The sequence below is a fragment of the Lactuca sativa genome, chromosome 9 (genome assembly GCF_002870075.4).
Source record: "Lactuca sativa cultivar Salinas chromosome 9, Lsat_Salinas_v11, whole genome shotgun sequence".
NCBI lineage: Eukaryota > Viridiplantae > Streptophyta > Magnoliopsida > Asterales > Asteraceae > Lactuca > Lactuca sativa.
This window is the reverse complement of record NC_056631.2, coordinates 172,706,267-172,731,018: the sequence shown is the minus strand read 5'-3', so window position 1 is coordinate 172,731,018 and position 24,752 is coordinate 172,706,267. Positions and strand designations below refer to the sequence as shown.

The window sequence follows — 24,752 nt, the reverse complement described above, 5'->3', positions numbered from 1 at the left end:
CTATTCATATATCCAAAAATGGAGGTGAAAATGGGATAGGGTTGGAGAAGAATGAGGGAAGAAATAGAGTATGTGGGTGGGTTGAAGATGCCCTTAGTGCTTCCCATGTATGCTTTTTAATTAGGTATTAGAATGTATCTCTTGTTTTTCTATTTTAGGATTTTTTTTTTTATTAAACTTTATGGCATACTTGAGCAGGTTAGAGGAAATTCGTGTTGTTTTCTTAATTAAATAATCCAAACTTAATTGAAAATGATAATAAATAAGGCAGTAATAATATAGAGTACTTTATTTGACCTGTTAATGTGAATTATGTCTTGCTTTTGTGAGGTTAATTAAACACATCCTGTTCCATGTTTAAAATTGTTGAAAAAAAAGAATAAAAAAAAGGAAAACAGAGAAAATGCTTACCATCATGTCCTGATATCTGCAAAAGGAAATCATGTAAAATGCTTACCATCATGTCCTGATATCTGCAAAACGAAATCATGTATTTTGATATGTTAGCCATACTTAAAGTCTGATTAGATGTTAATGAGAATTAGGTTAATTCTATTAAAATCAGTTAGAAGGGTATTTTACTTATTTATGTTAATTAAATAGCAAACCACACACACACATACACAAACACACACACACACACATATATATATATATATATATATATATATATATATATATATATATATATATATATTAAAAAAAAATTGTTTTCAGCTTGATTTATGCATTGTATCTGACCTGTTTTCAGTGATTTCTTCCTTTGTTGCTCTTGTAATACATTAAAAGAAAACATTTTAGCACCATTGCTGCTTGTCTACCCAAAGTATCTGAAAACCAATAAAATTCTTGAGTATTTTCTTATGAAAATGTATACAATATATAACTTTTGATGAAAAGAACTGACCATTGACAACTATTATGAAAACTGCATGCCAGAAAGGTGGTGTACTTTCAGGAAGGAGCATCACCAATGGATAGAGGACGTCATCTTGGCGGCACTACCAGTAAACACCACCCACATGAAGTGTAGACAAGATATTTAATGAAACCGTTATGGTGATCCTTATCAAACATATTATAAAAATATATAGAATGATTTGCACCTTGAGAGTTGTCTGCTTGCAAAGAATATCTTGAGTTGTGATTCATTTTGAGAGTTTTGGAGCATTCATGAAGCTAGGAGGAACAAGAAGGTTGGAGGTTCAAGGAGGAAGGAGTAGATCTATAAGATTCACTCCATTTGCTGCTCATTTTGGTAATCAAGTTCCTTCCTTGACTTCTAGTTTGTTAGATCTCTTTATGTCCCTTTTTATGAAGTTTATCGACCAAGGGTGATTTCTTGTGGGATTTGGACATCCCTAAGCCAGATCCTTTCAGATCTAGGAGTGTCTTGAGTAGTAAAAGCATAAAGGTGGAAGCTCTATGCCATTAGAACTCCCCATGCAAAGTTTAAGGAATTGTTTTGGCCTTTGAGCAAAAAGGGCCATGTATGTGTGCAAAGGTAGTGGCTTCGTGTGATATCCTGACCCTAGGAGGCTACATCTAGGTCTTGGATGCTTTGAGCTTGTCTGAAATTGTCTGAATAGAGTTGGACATAGAGAGACTCGGCGAGTCACTTGTGGGACTCGATGATTCAGGCCAGTTATTGCCCCAAAACCCTTCTGTTAAAGGGTATGCGTTGAGTGGTTAGGGAATCAGCCAGTCTGAGTCCATAGTGGTCATGAAGTTCATCGTACTCGACGAGTTCAAGGAAGAACTCGGCGAGTCTAAGGCAATCTTCGTAGTTTATGAAGATGGACTCGACGAGTTGTTCATACAACTCGGCGAGTCACAGCCTAGACACATTCTTATGTGGATGATGAACTCGACGAGTTCAAGGTCCCGATTGTATGGTTGAAGGAGAACCCGTCGAGTTCTTGATAGACTCGACGAGTGGAGTCGGGGTTGTATGGGGTTGGAGGAGTATGGACTCGACGAGTTGGTAGATCAACTCGGCGAGTCAAGTCAATTGGAGGTTGACTTTGACCAAGTTTGACCTGGGTTGACTTTTGGGAATATTGTGATCTAAATGTTATTTTGGGTATTGATATTTCGGGAAGCCAAAGGGTCAGCGGTTCAGAAGTTGCCGGTTAGCAGTCAGAAGTGTTCAACGAGTTTTTAGCAGTGCGAGGTGAGTCTCCTCACTGTGTGCATGGGTCTATGGCCACAATGTCAGCCCATTACGATTATGTATGTTTATGTATAGAATGAAGACCCGGGGGTTATCCCTAGGCACTTATTGTTATATTTTCCGGGTTACGACCCGATGCTGGGCGAGGCTCGAGGAATGATAAGATGCTAGAGGTCTTTGTGATTCTTGCATGTGTCGGAACGATAGGCCCGGACCGAGGGTCCGATGTAAGGGTAAGCCCAAGGTATGTTAGATAATAGTATGTCTCCGGACTGGGGGTCCGATGCCGGGGCAATCCCGAGGAAAATTCTTATGTTATATGTTCGATTATACTTGTGTCTCTGTGATACTAGTATGTGCCTGGTAGGGAGGTAAGTGTAGGCGAGGTCCCGTATCTCATCACTAGCTAAGTATAGATGGAGTTCCATGTCTCGATATTAGCAGAGTAGGGGCGAGGCTCATGATAGGAAGAATGTGAGTGTGGGCGGGGGCCCGTATCTCACTACTAGTAGGAGTATGGATGGGGTTCCACTACTTCAGTAGTAGACCAGGGGCGGGGCCCAAGTTAGGCGAGGCCTTAGATCAGGGTACAGTTAGAGTATGTTTATGTATGTTCTAGTATGCTATTCGATTGTATGTATGCATGTAGCGGGCGAGGCCCGGAGACAGGCGGGGCCTAAGGGAGACATATCTATATACAGAGCGGGGCTCGATGCCAGGCGGGGCACGATTCCAGGCAAGGCCCGATGCAGTGGGCGGGGGCCCAGTATGTGGTTATGTGTTTCTAGTTATGCGTATATGGTATGTGGTAGGATGGGGAATTCACTAAGCTTCGTGCTTACGCTTTTCAGTTTTGGTTTCAGGCACTTCCGATAGCGGAGGAAAGGGCTCGGGATGATAGCATGGCACACACCAAAAAGTTTAGACTGGGATGTTTACTCTGATAAAATGAACAAGTGTTTTGAAAAGATACTCTGATTTGTTATAAAACCGTTTTAGTATGATTGAAATGTTTTAATATTTATGGGTTAGTAATGTTTTTAAAAGAAATTTTTGGTCATGATTTTTGGGATGTTACAAGTTGGTATTAGAGCCTTGGTTTGAGGGATTCAGGCACACTCTCAGGTGTGACTGAACTCAAACTGAGGGCTTGGTAAGGAAATTTTCAAAAGAAAATCATTTTTATAAAAATTACTTTGAAAAGAAAAAGGATTTCGAAAAAGGAATAAGAACTTTGAAAAAAAGAAAAGGGTGTGGTGCATGCAATCAGCCAAGCTCAAGTAAGTTCTCCCAAATTACCCATACAAGTTTATGTTATGATATGACTATGTGATCATCATGCTAGATTTAGGGCTAAGGGTCTAGGAGGATGCCTTATATGCCTGCTATATGTGTTTGTGAACTGCATGCTAGTATCGGTTAGACAGCGGTAGGATAGCCTGTTTAGGTTATGTTTGATTATATGAGCTTAGCATCGCATGCTAGTACATATTCTTGTTATTTGGATAGAATTGCTTGATTATGTTCTGGTTAGATTTCCCTTTTTTCTGAATGCTACTTGCTTTGTGCTTTGCGGGACTCTGAGTGATGGGAGTTAGCCATTAGGTGAATGCGTCAAGTCACATGTGACCAGGGTTGAATAATCTCAGAGTGTGATTTGTCCCTATTGTGTAGCTCTTGTTTGAGTCCAACCATTGTAGGGACGAGTCCTTTACTTGAAGGATTATCTGAGCCTCATCACATGTGATGGTATTTAGGTAGTGGCTAACTGCATTGTAACGATGCCTTCAGTAGCTGAGGACTAGGTTCGGGTTGGAGGTTACCCTAGGGTAAGCCTAGGATGAGAGTAGTGCTGGGAGCAGTGTTAGTAGCAGTGAAGGGACTTGGTGTAGTCGAAGCAATTATTGAGGAAAGTACGTATAGATGTGGAGGGTAGTAGGGGCCTTTACTACAGAAAGCAGAGGATCCGTACTCGATTCAAGAGGGGTCGAGATAAAACCAGGGAACTTGTAGTGTGTGTGATCCCTCAGCATTGATGTGTATTTTGATGGATGTTATGGCATGTTTTTAGCATGGTGAAGTTGCGTGAGAGATCAGTGGATGGATCAGGTGCCGGAGAGGGACCAGGCTCGGGTTCAGGAACCGGGCAGCTTAAGGAGCGGACGAGGGAGTTTGTACCAGCTGATATTACGTGCAGTATTCTAGACCAAACTCCTGTGATCTTTGGCACGGTCAAGGAGGGCATACTGGAGATTTTGGATGAGAGGTTTGGAGCCTTCCGCACTGAGATGATGGCCATGATGGGAGCACGTACATTGACATTTCGGGAGTTCAGAGCTTGTGGGGCTCCAGATTACCATGGGGCTAGGGATCCCATTGCTAGCGGCAGATGGTTGGCTGATGTTGTCAACGCTTTTTGTTCTAGCCGGTGTCTCGAGGGGGACAAGGTTCGCCTCGCCTCTTGTCTTCTAAAGGACAGAGTGAGGGATTGGTGGGAGAAGGTTGGTCATGCTATCGGGGATGATTCCGCATTGAACGCGATGACATGGAGCGATTTCTTGGCCAGGTTCAAGGCCGAGTTTGCACTGACGATTGAGGTGCAGCAGTTAGCCCGAGAGCTTCAGGATTTGCGGCAGACTATAGAGACAGTGGCGGAGATCACCGTCAAGTCCAGGGAGAGGGCCCTTCTGGTTCCATAGTTTGTGGCGGACGAGGAGATGAAGAAGGCTTGATACCACGAGATGTTGAGGAGCGATATCAGTCAGTTTGTGAGTCGGTCTAGCTGCAAGATATTGGAAGACATGATCGCTCGGGTCAGAGAAAGAGATATTGATCTTGAGACAGAGAAGAAGAGGAAGTTGGCAGAGGTTCAGATATCTATGGGTTTGGGAAAGATTCCCAAGACATCAAATCCTAGCTTGAGAGGTCCTCAGGACTGGAGTCGTTGAGGCAAGTGTGGCAGGACGCACGAGGGTGCATGTAGGAGTGGCAACGGTGGTGATTCTGGTTGCTTCAGGTGCGGCCGGATTGGTCATTTTAGCAGGGATTGTAATACTACCACCACCCAAAGATCAGACCTGATATGTTTCCATTGCAGTCAGATGGGCCACAAGAAGGCCCAATGTCCGAGTTTGCATTCTGCAGGACAGGTGATAGCACTTGCCCCTGCAACCTTGAGGATCACCGACGGTCGTCAAGGCCGGGCGGAGGGCGTATCAGTTGGTTTCAGAGGAGGTGTGAGTAGCCCGATGTGTCCGGTGCGTATCTTTCATTTCTCTATCAGCAATTGTGATGATTTTATTGTTTTGGTTCTGCATCGATACAACGTAATGGTGATGAGAATAAATCTCTAGATCGTTTAGATCTTTCACAGGTATATTGATAAAGAACAAACAATTCAATCACAATATGATTAAGAACACAATATGGAATCAATATGAAGCTTATGATTCAAAATATAGCCACGCCTCAGCAGAGCTCGATAAAGAACTTCCACTGTAGAGGCGAGCTAAGGTTTACAATAATTTTGATAAGAAAATTATGAAAGCGTTACAAAATAAGGATGCATGCATGCACCTTAAATACCAAAACCCTGGAGTAAAATAATGCATGGTTAGACAAGCCCAAACCGGCTACAAAACTGGACTAAGAATCGAGCCCATGATGCAACACTATACGGCCCAACAAACAGGGTAAGCCTAAATTCCCCTCCTGTCGAAGCCCAGTAAGTTGGGCATAATGGGGTTGTACGCATGAAATACTCACCAGAAGGCCTTTTGGGCCATTTTTGGGCCTTAGGTCATTATGGGTTTGGGCCATGGTTAGATGGGTCAAGTAGGGGAAAGGGAAAAATGATCTTTTACCCTTAGCATGATGGAATGTAATCTGGACCATTTATTGTAGGTTGCTACCTGATTAATAATAAGGGTTTATTTTGGATATGTTCAGTGTGAGAAGCCGTGGTAGCAGCAACTCGAGAGTATGGTTTGTTTATCATCAAATTGAGGTGAGCCTCCTCACTATACTTGTGGGTCGAAGGTATCAATGCCGACCCACTGGATTATATTGTAGGATAGTAGTGGTCTTTGTGACACTTACTTATATGCCTGCATGTGCTTGTTGTCTTTGTGACTCTTGTTATTATGATTGTATGCTTGGCTGTAGGGGTGAAATAGACCTGTACTTGTTGAAAGACACCGAAGGAGTCAGAAGGGACTCGACGAGTCGGAAGGGACTCAGGGGTGAAGTAGACCCGTTATATGTTTTAGTATGATATGCATGTGTGATGTATGGTATGTGGTATTTTGGGGAAACTCACTAAGCTTTGTGCTTACGATTTATGTTTAAATTTTTTTCAGGTACTTCCGATTAAAAAGGGAAGGGCCTGACATGATCACATCACATCCACCTGTGACATTTTATGATTTTGGGATTGTACCCTGATAACTGTTTTCTTCTATGACATAATTAATGGTTTTTGAAATACATGGTTAATGGTTTGATTGATTTTAAACAAAATTTTTACTTAGTATTTTTGGGATGTTACACCTGGTTACCACTTTCCATGTGGTTATGATGTGGCTCATAGAAGATGATAAAACCCATTATGTTCTCTCATGTTGTCTTTGTTTGGCTCTCTTTCTCTCATCTTATCCCTCTTCATCAAGAACGCTTCATTGTCTCCTTGTCCTCTTCTATCATCCCCTCTTATCTCATCTCGTTAAAGAAGGCTTCAGATGACATTCTCTGCTAACTAAATGTAAAACACTGATCCCCAATATAATTGATTTTTTCCTTCTATCTATTAGAAAACATAAGCCAAACAAGTTTCAATAACCAATTTGTAGGCATCTTTCATGTCAATTTTGTTTCTGTGAAGTTGATTTAGTTAATAAATAGTTGAAGCATAACAAGAATGAGAAAGTTTTGATTATATTATATACAATTCAAAAGAAAATACTATACATCCCTATCAAGTACATTTTCCAAAAAAAAAAAAAACAACTTACAAGTTTAACACATCCCTGTCCTTGCCAAAAAAAGATACTAAACAAAACACAAACTTCACATAATCACTTCCTTCACAAACCCTTGAGGTTTTCAATCGGTGTTTCCTTCATCACCACCCTCAATGAAGCTTGTTGATGACGTTGAATAAGGTTTGAAGTTTCTCATCATCTTTATTCCTGCTCCTACTAATATATACAATTGTGAAATCATTTTTTGAGTGATATGAAGCAATTTACGTAGTTGTTCAAATATTTCTCCCTTATCTTCATGTGATGCCATGGTTTGCTTAAATTGGGACACCATTTTGCTTCACTCAAAATACTTGAAGATGTTATGCATTATTATTTGCATGAGGCGATATTTTTCCTAGATTGTAGCTTTCATGTTTTTTTTGTAGGAATATGTGTGTGTGTGTGTGTGGGGGGGGGGGAGGGGTTGTAAGTGGGTTTTAGCTTTGAATGGGGTTATATAACCGGTGATATTGGTTGTTTATAAATAGAGAAAAGATTGTCATTATGACATACTTACACCAAAAAGACAGTTTTGGTTTAGCAGTTAATGTTTTTCAATTCACTAGAAGATGGTCATTATGACATACATACATAGTGTACATAGTTTTGCAAGTTAGTGATAGAGAATTTCATTTACAAAATGTTACAAGATATAACTTAAGGAAGAAATTCCTTACAAGATTTAACTTATGTTGCCCTATCAATAATCTCCTTCTACACCATAATATATTCACATTGTCTTTGCTTGACTTTCCTCTTCTCCATCTCCAAAGAAAGTAAAAAAAATTAAATCCATTTCCAATATGTTTAGGTAAACAATTATCTCAATGAGATGTGGGAGCCCAAGATGTTCTAGTCCTCTTGAAGCACATAACCTCATTTCCATCCTTATAAAACATACCCTGGACTACTTAAACCACCAAATTATGAACAATTGGCTAGACTCAAACTGATATCCTGCTACTAATAATCATAACTCCATAAGGCAATAGAGCACTAACATATTTGTCACTTTAAGGCTTTCCTATTCTAAATATACATTAAAAATCTATTATTTTTTCATACATGTACTGAAAGAATTCAACTCAAATGGTCTTTATTCTAACCTATTTTTTTCGTTTCACTTAAAATGGCGGCAAAGGTACCACCACCTATGGATTGCAAATGAGGACATCACATTTGTACCTTCTTGGATTGTGATTACAACTGATAGTATCAATGGTCAGTGCATTTGCTAGTAGGATTATTTTGGATCCGCTATACATAAACGTTTCACTATGAAATAGGCATAATATCTATCGCACAAACCAATAACTATACACAAAGTTTATTGATTTATAAAGAAATATGAATATATTCAACAACATTTTATCACAACATTGAAAATACACGACCACATGATGATAAATACGATATTTTTAGGATAGTTAAGGATCAATACCTAATTAAAAGCGATGGGACCAACTTTGAACACAAAGTTTCTTGGAATGTTCTTAAATATGTTATGCATTTCTAACTTATAGTTCTTTTTTTTTTTGTTATTTTTAGTCTGTAATAAGAAGTCATGATGATAATTGTTCTTCATAATTCCAAATCCAAAAATAGGGGTAACATGATTGTCATTTGATTTGGTATTTCCTATTTAGATGGATTCGATAGACAACATATAATTCCTCTTTGGTATGCAACTCGATGCACTCCAAACCTCCAAAAAATATGAACCATACAGTAACAGCCTAGTATGCCTAATGATCACATTACTATTATAGTGTGACCTCCTGGTACACCATAATTGTGCTATTTACCACATATAAACGTCTAGAGTTCAAGATTTCTCCCTTCAAAGTTATAGAATGACACTTTTGTCACACCCCCGGCCGAAGCGGCATAACATATCGAGTTGTGCAACTTAGTTCATGGATCACAAGAAATCGATTATACAACACAAGTACAACGATAAATAAACAATATTTGTATTTCATTTTTAAGTTTGAATACAAGGTTCTTACAAATAATGATAAAGTACAGTAGTTGCCTTAAACTGGTAGTCATATATAACAAAATAAAACTAGATAACTAGGTCGCTTGAAATCCATGACTAACCTTCTGTTTGAAAGCTTTATTACTGATTCCCTGCGAATACATGTAGATTTGAGGGTCAACACAAGGTTGGTGTGAGTTACAGGTTTTCTGCTATCAGCAGTCATGATACTTTTAAAAAGTCCAAACAATATTTTATTTGTAAGTATAACCATACTAAAAAAATTTGTGTTTGTAAAGAGTATTTGAATAAGCTTAGAAAACCAAAAACATATCGTTGCATAAGTAAATCAATACTTAAAATAATTTTAAAAGAAACCAAGCCGATGGTTTAAGTACGAGAGAGAGAGAGAGAGGGAGAGAGAGAGAGAGATTATGGTTAATGTTTATAGTGAGTCTTATAACCAAACTATGTGACTAGATGTAATCCTTATAATGCTTCATTGGACGTCACAAGTAAAGAATTAAGATATTTATACAGATAAAGTTGTACGGATGAAGTTATAAGGATAAACAGATATACAAATATACGAATGAAGTTATCTGCCTAGGATGTAGTTAGCAACTACAGATACGGATAAAGTTGTACAAATATACAAATAAAGTTATTCAATAAAGTTTGACTATAAAATTAACTAAGGTATATAGATATAATTGTACGGATAAAAGTCGAGTATGTTCTGTGTAACAGTGTATGATATTCGTTTAAATAGGTGATGAATTTTATGGGAGTGTACACAAGAACATGTAAGAATCTATGATATAAGTTTTATAGCTTGTATGTGTGTGTGTGTGTGTGTGTATATATATATATATATATATGTATGTATGTATAATAAGTTGAAAACTATAGAATTGATAACCGTTTAGGACACATGTTTTATGACAAACTTTTTATACATAAAATCATAACACTTTGGAGTAGGAAGAAATATCATTTTTATTAGTCGTAATATATTTATAACAACTATAATATATATATATATATATATATATATATATATATATATATATATATATATATATATATATATATATATAACATATTTTGACTAATTTATGTGCATATGAGGTGTTATTTAGCAAAATAACATATATAAACTAGTTATAAATTTGTAAGTCTTTTCATTAACAAAATAAAGTATAGCACATGTATTCTCCCATAAAATATATAAAAGCATTAAAATGGGGTCGTAAGCACTCACTTTAATGTGTGATTGTCGGTTTATTTCGAGATGCTTGACGTGAGTAACTACAAATTGACACTTCTAAAACGAACCATCGGGACGATTCTTGTTACATATTTATCCAAAAGGAAAGTTTTGGTATTATTTAACAATAGTAGGGATGTTTTGTAATTTAAGTAAACTATAAGGGTTGATTTACTAAAATAAATAAATTGAATGGGATCGATTTTCTTATTTAATTCCAAAAGAGGAGTTGTTTAAAACATTTGTAATCGAAGTTTGAGTTTGGGACTTGTTTTGTCAATAATTTCGAGATGAGGGTTGGTTTTAATTAAAATATACGGACATTTTGAGAATTGGACCAATTTTGATAAAAAAAAAGTTCAATGGGAGGGTGGTTTTAATTATTTGAAATGGAAGTTTGGAGTTTTGATCATGAACGAAGATACAAAAAAACGATGGTGGTGGTGGAGACTTACGATAGCAGCAACAAGAAAGAGGTAGTGGCCGGAATAACAGTGGCAGCGGGTGGTGTCAGTGGGTGGCTTGCGGTGGAAGCCCCTGCTGCCTTGCTTTGTTTTCTTCCTATCGACAGCACACAGCGAGAGGGAGGGATGAGTTAGAGGTGGAGGCAAGTCGGAGGGGTGTTTGGGAGGGTTGTTGGTCGGAAAATAGTAAGAGAAATGGTGGCTGGTGACAGTTTTATGGTGGTGGAAAGGTGGTGTTGTTGTGGTCCCTTTTATAGCCATGCATGACCCTCACAAGTCTGTGATGTCATACCCCCTTAGATACTTATATATACAAGACATAACATGCTTGTACCTCTTTAATCAAGAATGTAACTAAGAGAGGGATGGTAGAGGAAGAGGGTAATGTGGGTAAGAGGGACAGAAGTCCCAAATCATATTTTTTTAAGTCTAGCAAAGATAGGCGGGCCCTAATAATGTCACGATTTCAATAAATGCCCAAAACAATCCTAGTTTGGTGAATCAAGATCCCGACATCGAATAATTTTTCCGAAAGTGTCGTACGATAGATTCGAGTTCAAGGATTCCAAAAACCCAAACGGATTAGTTTTTTGAGTTGCAGAACTCTGGGAAATCGCGTTTAAAGTTTCACGTGTAAGTGACCCGAAACGCTCGATTTTCCGACTTTTGCAAATATTTTCGTTAAAAATGTTTCGAGTATGAAATTAAATATTAGACTATAGCCTGAGTCCAAAAATACCTCTCGGAATTTCTATCTGAGGTGTGCAAGTGCCTTGAATGATCGATTCGGTTTTAGCAGTTTACAGAAAATTAATGTTTTACTGGTTTGTTTTCTTCTAACGTTATTTATACTTTTGGAAACATGGGAACATGTGCTAAGAGACTAGAATGTTTTCTTCCCTCACATCTGCTTAATAAGAATTTTTAGTTTTTTAGACGCATTAACTAAGGTTGCAAACCACTTGGGTTGTGGTGACTTGGTAAGGCATGTGGAAGATATGGTGGATAACCTATTGAACCATGTTCAAATCCTGGCACTACTAAGCCCTTGTGGCCATGGAGGTTCGCCTGCAGTGACTCCAGGGCATGAGGCAAAGCTTCATGTTTGCAGCGGGGGATTAGTCGGTGCGCGAAAGCTGGCCCGGAAACCCTCGTTAGGGAAGTTCCCTTTCCAAAAAAAAAAAACTAAGGTTGCAGTTTAAGTTGTTTGATTCGTTTGACAGTTTACACATTTGGAAGTAAAATACCATATGATATCTTATAATAGTTGAAATGAAATCATTTATTTTACAAAAGATGCACTAAAACTCAATGAGTAAAATTACAAATAGATTTACTATGAATTGACTGTCTACAGTTTTAGACCTAAATTTCAGGATGTCACAATTTTTCTTGCCTGCCTCTTGACAACCTTTTGCATCATCTTTTGAAGCATCAACACTGCATAAGGGGTAAGTTTATAACCAAAGAGCCCAATTCAAGAAAGTATAGGATTTTTTTTTTCATTTAGCAGGTACAAAGTATATACTTATTTATATATTATTTTACATCCAAAGACACCGTGTTGAATATAAATTCGTTGAATCATCTCACATATAATCTCAACGAGCACCATTATAGGTAAATTTTGTTCATCTATCGGTAATATGTTGATGAAATCTAGAATATCAAGGCTTATTATTGAAACAAATGTTCAGTTATGGTCACCTGAGATCCAGTGTTATATTATAGTCTATCAAAAATTTGTTCAAAATCAGACATTCTATATGACTTGCATAACTGCCAGAACAAATGTTTTATTAATCTACTTCGACTAATCCTAGACTGCAAAGTAACAACCATAATCTTACAAAAATAACCATAATAAGAATATACGAACATTTAACCAAGCGAAAAGTCTATCAAGCGTTAATATTGGTTATCCGTATTACTTCCCTAACATCTCTTTGATACATTTCTTCAACCTCATCATGGACCATATACAAGATTCGACACTAATATCATGCTTAGACAAAACTCTATAGGAGTGGTTTGGTGGTATCCGTCCATAGCAAGTGTTGTTAACATTAAGCATAGGTAGTCCCCTTTCACATGGACACTACCTATAAAGATATTTGATAGTATGCAGGTGAGAAATCTATGAACCCACATTTTTAGCAACATTATTTCTAACAAAACTAAGAATTGAAAATAAAAAATTAATATTTGGCAAAATGTTTTTTACCACACATACAAGAGCCACAAAAACATAACTATAAATGGTCCATAATATTTGTACTGATGTTGGTTATTTGAAGGTAAACAATGAGCTTTGGTAAAGCTTTCTTTGTGATCATGATATGAGGAACTCATTTTAAAATATTATAAAACATAATTACAAAATCTTGTTTATATGTGGAAGAAAAGATAAGAGAAAACATAGGATATACAGTGCAAAGATTCAGAATGTGTCCAAAATGTATGTCCAAAATCTAAAAAAATTGAATGTATGTTTGGGATGTAAGATGTTAGTCTAGAGTTGACTATAAATCCGGATGTACATTGTTATTAGATTTCAGAACAACTTTACATCAAGGCTCACCGAGACGACACCACTTCTAGAACGAACGTAACTTCTTCAAAATGAGGTGCTCCGGAGAAAGTTAGTTTTTAGATAACGAAAAAAATGATTATTTTTTTAATAAGGTCATTTGTATGGGTTAATTCAATTAATATCCATGCCTTCACCAAAAAGAATTTACTTTAAATAAATAATTTGCAATTTTCATGATATTAGTTCAAAATTCCTTTTTCATCAATTTTATCATGATAATTTTAAAATGTAAAATCATTTTCTCAATGCTTCATTTTAAAATATCCGTATCATATTAACTCAAAATAACTAGTCTTTATTTTCTAAAAATAAGTTGCAAGCTACTAATATTGTTATTTTAACTTGTAGCCAAGAAACTATGTAAAATATTATATTATATTATTATAATAATAAATGATTAAACACAACCAAATTTTTGTTTACTATTGGCCAATTTATATGGAAATTAAAATTTCTATTGTAAAAAGCCACACGATGTTTGACTTTAACAATCAACCCTTTTGTGACTTTAAATATCCAATTTTAATGAAATTAAACTTTGAAACTCCATAAAAACATGATCTTGGTTTTAGATATTCATTTCTTGTGAAAGAAAAATATATTGTTAGAGAAAAAAAAAAAACTTCACTTATTCTTTTGAACATCTTCACCAGTAATATAAATAACTCAATGACATAAAAAAAACTTGGAAATTTCGTAGTCATCATGGCCTCCAATCTCCATATCTCTTTCCAGGAAAATCAACATCATCTAGGTTGACTATAAACCTCCAACTTCATCTATAATGGAAGAACTATTGCAAATTGTCCTTCAACTTCCTCTTCTTCATCATCAATAATTATGCTGACAGGTGGAGGAGGTGGTGGTGGTGATGGTAAGGAATCTCAACCCTCCACCTCATCCTACATAGAGTACTCACAACCATGTCGTGAGTTCGAATTTCCTGAGATTCTTTTAGCAACCAATAACTTTGATGAATCATTAGTAATTGGTCATGGAGGCTTTGGAAAAGTTTACAAAGGAAACATTATAAACGGATCAACCGTTGTCGTTTCCGCCATTAAACGATTGGATTCCATGTCCACTCAAGGGGCTACAGAGTTCTGGGCGGAAGTTGAGATTCTTTCCAAGTTGCGACACTGTCACCTTGTATCTTTATTCGGTTATTGTAATTATGAAAAAGAGATGATCCTCATCTATGAATATATGCCAAATGGAACACTCGAAGACCACCTCCATAAACTCGAAACTCCTCTTTCTTGGCTTCAGAGACTCAAGATTTGCATAGGTGCAAGCCGAGGGTTAGACTATCTCCACACTGGGACAGGAATCGAGCTTGGGGTTATACATCGCGATATCAAGAGCTCCAATATTCTGTTACATGAAAGTTGGGCAGCTAAAATTTCCGACTTTGGGTTGTCCAAAATAGGTCCAACGAATCAGCCATTGACATATGTCAAGACACTTGTAAGAGGGACTTTTGGGTATCTAGATCCTCATTATTACTCAACTGGAAGGCTAACAAGGAAATCAGATGTGTATGCTTTTGGAGTGGTTTTGTTTGAAGTGTTGTGTCGTAAGCGTGCTGTGGATACGCGTCTTGATGAAAGTTTGGCAACATGGGCTCAAGGTTGTATCAAAGAAGGCAATTTAAAACAAATAGTTGATATTAATGTAAAGGATCAAATATCCCCAAAATGTTTGAAGGAGTTTGTTCGAATTGCAGAGAGATGTTTGCACAACAATCCGAAGCATCGACCTACCATGGCTGAGGTTGTGGTTGGTCTTAATTTTGTGTTGACATTACAACACAAAACCAATACTACGAGTAGAACAATGTTTGGAAGAATGCTTCATATGTTTCCCTTCACCCCAAAGAGAGAAAATTCTGGTATTTCAGTTTGCTCTTATTGAATTGTGTCATTGTGTGTAACTGTTTTGTGTTTTTCTTCTTTTATTTTTGTAATCTGTTTGTATCAATCTATTTCAGCCAAAGTTGATTCAAATCTATTAAAAAATACCAAGGGAAACAGTGCAAATGATATTGATACTACAGGGGATGACAACAAGGATTTCACGATTCCTATTCCAAGTTTAGGAGTATCAATGTTTTCTGATTCAAAATGGCAAGCAGAGTTGGCTAGGTAAGTCTTGTTCTTAGATTGGTTACTCAGGATCTTGATCCTCTTGATACTAAAGTAATAACTTTATTTTGTTGTGAACAGGTTAGAAGAGCTTCATACACTGAAAGGGCATGTTGAATCAGTGATTAAGTTCAAAGGCCTTGATATTGAAACAATGCAACAATACTACACCATTTAAGTAGCCAATAACACAATTCTGGAACAACATAACCAGGAATTAGGAAAGCACGATTTTACACAATGTTCTTTTTTTTTTTGATAGCCATGTGTGAGGTGTGTGAATAAGCAAGCAGATGAGAGTGGTTGACAAGAAAAATGTACTATTTGATATTTGTATATCATGCTTTTTTTCCCGATTATAGCAATGTGTTTGAATATTTGATACTTCGATTTCAACTATGTTTAATAGAGATTCATACTACTAGTTCTGTTAAGATGGGATCTAAAATGTTGTGTATTCGAACTCGATTAAAATATGTATTAACTCCTAATCTGAAATCATATATAGAAAAACACTCTACGTATCGTAAACGGAATACATATCCAGTTTGCATGATTCAAGTAATAATCGTTTAGACTAAGGTCCCGTTTGATACGCATCTTTCCAGGTCCAAACAGATCTTTCTGGCTGAATGGACCGGAAAGACTGTTTGATTTGCACAAAAAGAGGGGTCTTTCCCGGTAAGATATGTCTTTCCCAGAAAGCCCCAAAATCATATCTTTCTGGCTGAATGGGCTGGAAAGACAATTATACACCAAACCCCGCCTCTTTCTTTCTTTATTGGATTATTAATTTTTTTAAAATAACTTTTTTTAAATTTATTTTTTATTTTTTATTACCTTTTTTCATCATTCAGCACAGTCAATCAGATGTACAATCAAATATCATGGTTTCTTTCCCGGTCAGAAAACTTTCCCAGACAGTACCTTCCCAGACAGCACTTTCCTAGACAGAAACTATCAAACGGGACCTAACAAAAGTTCGAAGAAAAAAAAAAACCATAGCTTGCTTAATAAAATAAGAAAAAGCAACAAAACCGTGTCCCCCAGGTTTATTCTTGGTTTTGGCTAGAAATAAGAGGAAGTAAGTCTTTTATACTCTTTCTTATTACCACATGTTATATAAATCTTTTATACCAAAACCTTTTAAGTCCAAAAAGATATATACATTGACATTATAAACCATTCATAAGATATTATTTTAATATTAACATTGAAATTATTATTTTTATAAAATATTAATTTCTAGTTAATTGCGAAAGTTATAAATATTAATCAAGAATCAAATTCTTGTAATATTCAATTTGTGTCTATTTATTATTGATTTGATCATATCTTATTGGTAATATCATCCTAAAATGATTTGTGAGCATATAGATCATTCATGTTTGGCAATCTCTAAATGATCGAATGATTGAGAGGCTCTGAATTAATCTGCCTCTAAATGAAAACATGTTTTTTAGTCATAGAATTGACGAACCAATGCTTTCAAGGGATACATATAGCAGAGCCTTGTTGAACCATTCAGATGCAGAAAATTGACAAACCAACGCTGATTCAGAGACAACCACTTAATAGAACTGTTAAGAGGCTTACTAAACAGCCCTCACTCAAAATAGTTCATTCAAAACTTAGTCAAACTTTAAAAAAAAAATAAAGTTAATTTATTATTCATATCTCAACAAGAATGGCTTTGATTATTGAGGGATGTTTTACAATTTTGACAGCATAGCCGCTCAAGTAATTTCACTTTGCTTGCACATATCTTTCTTTTTCGAGTTAAATGCAAAAAATAACAACATACTTTCAAGGGTAAATCCGTAAATGCAAATGTATGTTAATCTATTTGTTTTATAATTATAGCATCTACATGGTACTTTCTATTTTTTTTTCTTGTTAATATATTCTACTTTGAAGAAAATTCTACATAAGAAACTTGTTATCTTTGTTATATACCCAATTGGGAAAATTTACAGGTCCTTTTGTTCCATGATGTGAAGAAAACTTATACATTGATTGGCTCCTACTAGTCTTTCTTCTCCACATGAACAAGTTAACCAAGTATTTACAGTTTAGACCTCCAATGTCCACCTCCACCTTCATTTTCATTTTCATTTTGAGAGTTTGATTTCCCATTTTCACTACTATAACTTTCTTGTTGTGGAGTTGCTTTCATTCCATCTTTTTGATTTTGTTGTTTAACTTCATGGATTGTATCAGAAACCAGCTTAGATGCCACTTTTGCACCTACATAATGTAACAAACAGTTGACTTCAATGGCTATCGACAAGGACACACTCTCAAGAAAAGCACATATGTCATATATATGTTGATGGATATAGAAAGAACCAAACATATGAAGAAGCAAAAGGATTTGTGCACAAAATGATGAAATGAATATCAAGTTATGGTGGTTTACTTGCTTCAAAGAGTGAATACCTACTATTCGTTGTTATATTAGTTTGACAAATATCCTGATATCAACAGTCAGCATCAAATAACCAATTATGTGGATCGGAGATCGTATCAAACATGAAAAGGACAGAAGCCGAGAAAATTACATAAAAATTGTTCTAGCAGTAGAATCAATGACACACTGAGGATGAACTCTAATTAATGCTCCATCTGTTTCAAAATTAAGAGCGATTTCTAAAATTTCGCACAATTTCAAGGAGTTATGCGAGTATCTTTTGTATCATTTTCTATAACAAGGCTATGATTTTTCCATGGATCAGAAAAATTACAGACCTTTAACCTAACATCAGATGATCGATCGATTTTAGGCTTAAAAGTTTATAGAGAGAGATAGAGAGGGAGGGGAAAGGCAAACCAGGAATGTGTTTGAAGCCTTCATAGACAGCATATTTGGCGGTGTTCTGAGCAAGTGTAGTGGCGAAAAGGCCGATCTGAGCTCTAGTTTCACCGTCTGGCAAATACTGATGCAGCTTCTGAATACCATCCACTCTAACCACCTGATCAATCTTTGTGACGGCCGCGGAAGTGCGGTTGTAAGCTGCGACGCCTGCACGTTTCACAGTCGATAGATCCGGAACTAATACTTTAACTTCGTCTCCAATCCCCATTTTTCTCTCTCTGGTTTTGTGTCTGTAGAGAAGAAAGACCCTTCGACATACGAGGAGTGGTAGGGTAAGAAAATTTTCATTGTGCAACAAGAACAAAATATGATTAAATTTAATTTTGTATATATTACAATTAAATGTAGAGAAAATTATAAATTTAGCAAAATACACTAATTATTTTGTGGAAAATAACCAAAAAAATCAAAATTGCATTTTTAGCCACTAAAATCACAGATGGATATAATCCATTTGCGATTTCGCTATGCCATTTGCGAACGTACAAGTCGCTAAAACACAGACGTGTTTTAACCACTTGTATGTTGGCAGACGTTTTTTTTCTCTATATATATACCCCTTTTCCGGCCAAAAATTGAAGATGAATTATGTCCATCTGTGATTTCCTCTCATATTCATCTGCGATTTTGTGAATTTTTAATTTTTTTACTATGAAATTGATAGGGTTTAACTACACAACAATCTTATTATATATAAACCTTTTCAAAAACTTATCATTTTTTACTATGAAATTGATAGGTTTGAAGAAGTCGTTCATGATCGTTCTAAGGAAATCGCGGAGAGAGAGAGAGAGAGAGAGAGAGAGAGAGAGAGAGAGAGAGAGAGAGAGAGAGAGAGAGAGAGAGAGAGAGAGAGAGAGAGAGAGATTCTCTAAAAAAGATAGTGAAAAATGAAATGAAAAAAAAAAAACGTTTTATACAAAAATTTGCGATATCACATGCAAGTTGGAAACTTTTTGGACCCTATCCAAAGTTTTTTGAATACCATAGAGACTAATCTTGCAGTTTTGTTTTGCTATTAATTAAGAGATTTGATATGATTTGATATTTTTTTGTATATATTATAGTTAAATCTAATAAACGTAACAAAAATACTATTATTACTGTTAATAAAAATATTTGATCTGATTTGATATTTTTTGACTAGTTTGAACGTCCAATCAAGAAAAAAAAATTAGGATTTGTTTGAAACGTAACACCTAACTTACTTTTTAAGTTTTATAATGTAGTTTATAAGTAAATCTATTTATACTAGTTTTTTAAAAAAATTTTAAAAATTTTCGAAATAGTAACTGATATATTCACAGATGTTTTTTTTTTAAAAACTTTCGGAGGAAAAACAGGTTCGCCGGAGAAGACATTGTTTGCTGGTAGAACACGTTCACAGCCTCTAATTAACAAATACCATGAAAATTGCTAGAGTTTGGTGGTTGGATCTGCAACGTCTATCTTAATCACCATATCTGGTGGTGGGCTCAACTAAGTTGCAGGGCTCAACTAAGTTGCAGGGACCATATCAAAAGCTATTTTCAGTTTCAAGGCTATTTCAAATGCAAAAAAAAAAAAAAAAAAAAAAAAAAAAACACCATTACAGGTCACATATCAAAAGCAGTTGAAGATGGGTAAAATCAAGCAAAACATGCACAATTACAAAGCATAATAACAAAGCTTTCCGACAATTTCTTTCTCTGTGTAAAATTTTGAAGGATAAGGATCCTTTTGCTCAATGCTCGTTCGAGAGAACCTACTTTCAGTTTGGCACACACAATGATTTTCTTGCCAGAGTTTTGTTGGCTTCTTTGACTTTCTTGCTGGAATGTGAGGATTGTGTGTTTCTTGAAGTGGGATTCGCCGGTGATAAACGAAAATACGCATGAAATCACTTACCTTTTACTGGTTGAAGGAATGACCGATCGAAGAGGAGGGGGAATGGAGATAAGTAGGCAGGGGTAAAATTTTCAATTTACTTAAAAATCTTGTGGATGTATCAAAAACATCGGGGATATATCACCTCCCTTTCCAAATATGTCCCTTAATAGTTTATAAAAAACATACTTCTTTAAATGTTTTTTATATCATTTTATATATTTCAGTTAGTTTTATTAAACATTTTTTTTATCAGCTAGCTTTTCATACAAAAATTAACTTTTCTTCTATCAACTAGCTGTTCAATTCATACATGTATGTTTGGCGTACTAGCTGAAAAGCTAGCTGTTAAATAAAAAACTAGTTGATAGTTGAAAATTTAGCTGATAAAATATAACGTTTGGCAAAACTAGTTAAAAAGCTAGATGGAAAATATAAAATGACATAAAAGGACCTTTAAAAGAATGTGTTTTTATAATTAGTTAAGGGGTATATTTGAAATTTTAAAAAAAAATGCTCTTAAAAAGTTAGTCTAAGTAGCTTTTTAAAAAACTAGCTTATAAGCTACTTTTTCGCTTGCTAAATACGACAACTTAAAAAAGCTCAAAAAATAAGCTAGCATTTTAGTTTATTGTGGCGCGTCAAACACAACCTAAGCTATGTTTGGCGAACTAGCTGAAATATATATAAAATAACATAAAAGATATTTCAAAGAATATGTTTTCTATAATTGATTAAAGGATATACTTGAAAGATTTAAAAAAAAAAAAAAAAAAAAAAAAAAAAAAAAAAAAAAAAACTCATGAAAAGCTAGTCTAAGCAACTTTTTAAAAAACTACTTTTTGGCTTGCCAAACATGTCAATTTAAAAAAACTCGAAAAATAAGCTAGTCTATTAGCTATTTGTGGCGCGCCAAACATAGTCTTACTAGGTTAATAAGGGTAATTCTATACGTACCCCCAAATTGTTACATGTACCTCCATTGTGACTGGAATAAATAATGTATACCCAATGATTTGGCAATTTATGTGAGTGAGGGGGTACATATAGTAACACTCATTAATAAACTCTTTTCTTTGTACAAAAAACATCATTAATCTTAAATTTTTTTGCACATATTACCATTCAACATTAAAATTTGATGCAAAAATAACAAATTTTGCACACATTAACATTGTTAGTGTGTTATTTAAGAGCATTGTACTTTAAATTATTTTCTTATAAAGCATTATACTTTGGCATCCATTGAATTTTAACATTTTACTTTATTTCTTTGTCTTAATTTGTCTTGTACTCATAAAGTTTGTTTTGTCGATAATTCTTCTTCTTCTTCTCTCACTCTTTCTCACTCTCTCTCACACACACACACACTCTCTCTCTCTCTCATACAAACACAAAACATGCATGCAACCTTAAATATATCGACTATATAATGTTATGTTACTTATGTGAAAAAAAAACATGAAATATGTATATACTAAAAAAGGAAAGAAAAATAATTCCACACTTCAAACATATACTAGAAAAGTTCTATTAATAGTGAATATAAATTACATTTTATTCATTCAACGAGTACATCATTACATCAAAAATACGATACATGCCTTAACAGATAGGCATTAAACACATAAAGTATGTGATTGTGATTGATAACAAAAACTCTCATGAGTGTTCCTCTCTCTCTCTCTCTCTCTCTCTCTCTCTCTCTTTCTCTGTGTGTGTGTGTGTGTGTGACAGTCCAACTTCTTATGTTCCTGAAAATACGTCAACATAAAGTTGGTGAGTTCACATGTTTTGGCTCAAAGTACCTTTATAACCAAAAAGTAGGTGTCTAAGGTATATAAGTGCTTACCTGACTTATAAAAAGAAAAAGATGTTTGTAAACCCTACAAGTATGTGTTGATTGTGTGTAAGTGTTTACCTAACTTACTGATACTTATAAACCCTACAAGTATGTGCTCACTGTGTATAAGTTCTTACCCGACTTATGTATAATGGTACTTGTGAATCGTACAAGTGTGTAATCATTGTGTATAAGTTCTGACTTAACTTATGTGTAATAGTACTTGTAAACCGCACAAGTCTGTAATAGCTCATTATAAGCCCTATATCAACTTATTTTGAGTACTTCTCGAGTGTATTCGTGTTACAATGAGACCTTATAACCGAGCTATATGATGTGTTCATGTTGTTGTTTGGCACCAACGTTGTATGCCCCACACTATCGTGGTGTGCTGTAAAAAGTTAGCACGACGCTTCATCAACATCATAACCGGTGGAAAGTTATCACCTGTTGTGACTCGTCTGCCATGGTTGTAGCTTGCAACCACATGTGGGGTGTCAACTCATATATATCTATATATAACGTTCCTCGCTCGCTTAGGATTAACGGTTATAGGTTAGAGATCTTGGCTAAAGCATTATGCTTAGTTGTTGAATAAGTATCATGTAAATTCCCCGAATTTACATAATTCTAAAAGTATCTGTGTGTTTGCGTCTTAAATGTTAAATAATAAAGTCACTTGACAAAAAGCTCGATTGTGCGTAATAACCATGTAAAGTTTCTAACAAAAATTCGGCAGCGTAACGGTTGTAAATCAAGTAAAACCAACAATACCATAAATATATATATATATATATATATATATATATATATATATATATATATATATATATATATATATATATATATATAAATATATATATATATATATATATATATATATATATATATATATATACCTATTTGTTTAACAAACCAATAAATAAGTTTTTTTTTTATAATTATATAAACAATAATTAATTATCTAAAAGTTTATATAAAAATAAATAATAGATATTTTGCAAGTATTCACTCCCGAAAACATTTAAAAAGTTTAAAAGAGGGGTCGTGAAACTCATTCTCGTTGTGTGCTTTAACCAGATCGGGAATCAGGTTTATGATTGGAAATGACACGGAGAACACTTTGTTTAATGAAATGTTGCAAGAGGGATGTAGATCGGGTCAAAGGAATTCTAAAAACACAAAAATGTTCGTCGGGAACTGCCGGAAAAACTTTTCGGTCGCCGGAATCTTTGTCGGACTCCTCGTCGGCGGTGGGTTTTCAGCGACTTTTGGCTGCGACAAAGGAGAGGGGAGGAAGGGGGGGTCGTTAGATGTTGGAGGTAGTCGAAAGAAGGAGCTAGGTGGTTGAATGGAGCACCGGTGGCTGTAATACAACAGCGATCAGCGGCAGAGTGACGGAACCGAGAGAGAGGGAATGATCGGAGATAGATGAGGGAGAGATGTGTGGAGAGAGGGTAGCCCTCTCTCTCTACCTATTTATAGGAATTTTTGGACCATAACATCTTGAGAAATGTCTCTTCTAAATGGTTGACAAGTATCACTATTCTATTGGTGACACGTGTCGCTTTCTCGATTGGCATGCAAAGGTCCGACGAAAAATGACATCTCACATTTTTGTTCGAAAACACTAGCTTGATGTCCATGGAATTATAGTTCAGAATATGTGGGAATATACACCGAAAGAATAGTGTAGCTATGTAAAATTTGTGTTTGTTGTTGTTTTACGGTGTTTTTCCCGTTGTTGTGATTCGGTAGTTTTCGCGAAAGTACTATAACTTTGAGTTAAGGAAATTTCGAAAGTATAATCAAATACTAGAGTATTTTTTTATTTATAAAATGCTATTATTTTTACTTAACGAAATGCGTAGCTATGCCAACAAATGGTTTGAAGACTCGGTTACGGGTAAAGCTTGTGTTGTATTGTTCTTTTTTCTTTAAATGTTCATATCTTTTGCGTGTCATCTAGGTTTTCAATGTTCTTTATATATATGAAACTGTATTTTCATGTCCTTTCTGTTTACTGTGTTATTTGTATATAAAAATAATTAATACATAAATCTTGTTTTTAATGTACCAAGTCATTACTTATTTATAGTGAATAGTGTTTGCTTGCTAACAATCTATATCCATTGAAGATGTGAGTGGTATTCAGTATGCATTTCCAAGTGCAAAAACTTCAAGTGCATTAAAAGAGAAGAATATATTACTCAAGGTCTATTACAATATGTGTTCATGGTGACTTAGACTAGTGAACCATGACCTAATTATAATAGTTGTCACATTCTCCCCTCATTCAAAGAATTCCATCCCGAAATTCAGCTTCTAGTCATGTCACACCCCCAAACCGGAATGACAGAAACGTTCAAGGGTAGAGGACGTCATGTTTAGTATCACAACACATGCATCATAGTAATCAACGTAACAAAAAACCATTGTATTAATATTAAAGTGTTTACAAAGTATGTGATTCACAAAAGATTGAATCCAAAAGTAAATAACAAAACAAGACATGAAGCTAC

General features: G+C 35.3%; 2 protein-coding genes across 2 annotated transcripts; one reads left to right on the top strand and one right to left on the bottom strand.

Moving 5' to 3' along the window:
- Positions 1-14,213: 14,213 nt before the first annotated feature.
- On the top strand, positions 14,214-16,005 carry LOC111895471 (receptor-like protein kinase FERONIA). The gene is made up of 3 exons (XM_023891545.2): positions 14,214-15,393; positions 15,493-15,646; positions 15,728-16,005. Exons 1-3 carry the CDS (start codon positions 14,343-14,345, stop codon positions 15,822-15,824), a joined length of 1,302 nt encoding a protein of 433 aa, XP_023747313.1. The 5' UTR covers positions 14,214-14,342; the 3' UTR covers positions 15,825-16,005.
- Positions 16,006-17,574: 1,569 nt separating this feature from the next.
- LOC111895482 (uncharacterized) lies at positions 17,575-18,799 on the bottom strand. Its single transcript, XM_023891564.3, has 2 exons — positions 18,477-18,799; positions 17,575-17,893 (listed from the first exon to the last, which is right to left on the bottom strand). Exons 1-2 carry the CDS (start codon positions 18,727-18,729, stop codon positions 17,712-17,714), a joined length of 435 nt encoding a protein of 144 aa, XP_023747332.1. The 5' UTR covers positions 18,730-18,799; the 3' UTR covers positions 17,575-17,711.
- Between the last annotated feature and the right edge of the window lie 5,953 nt (positions 18,800-24,752).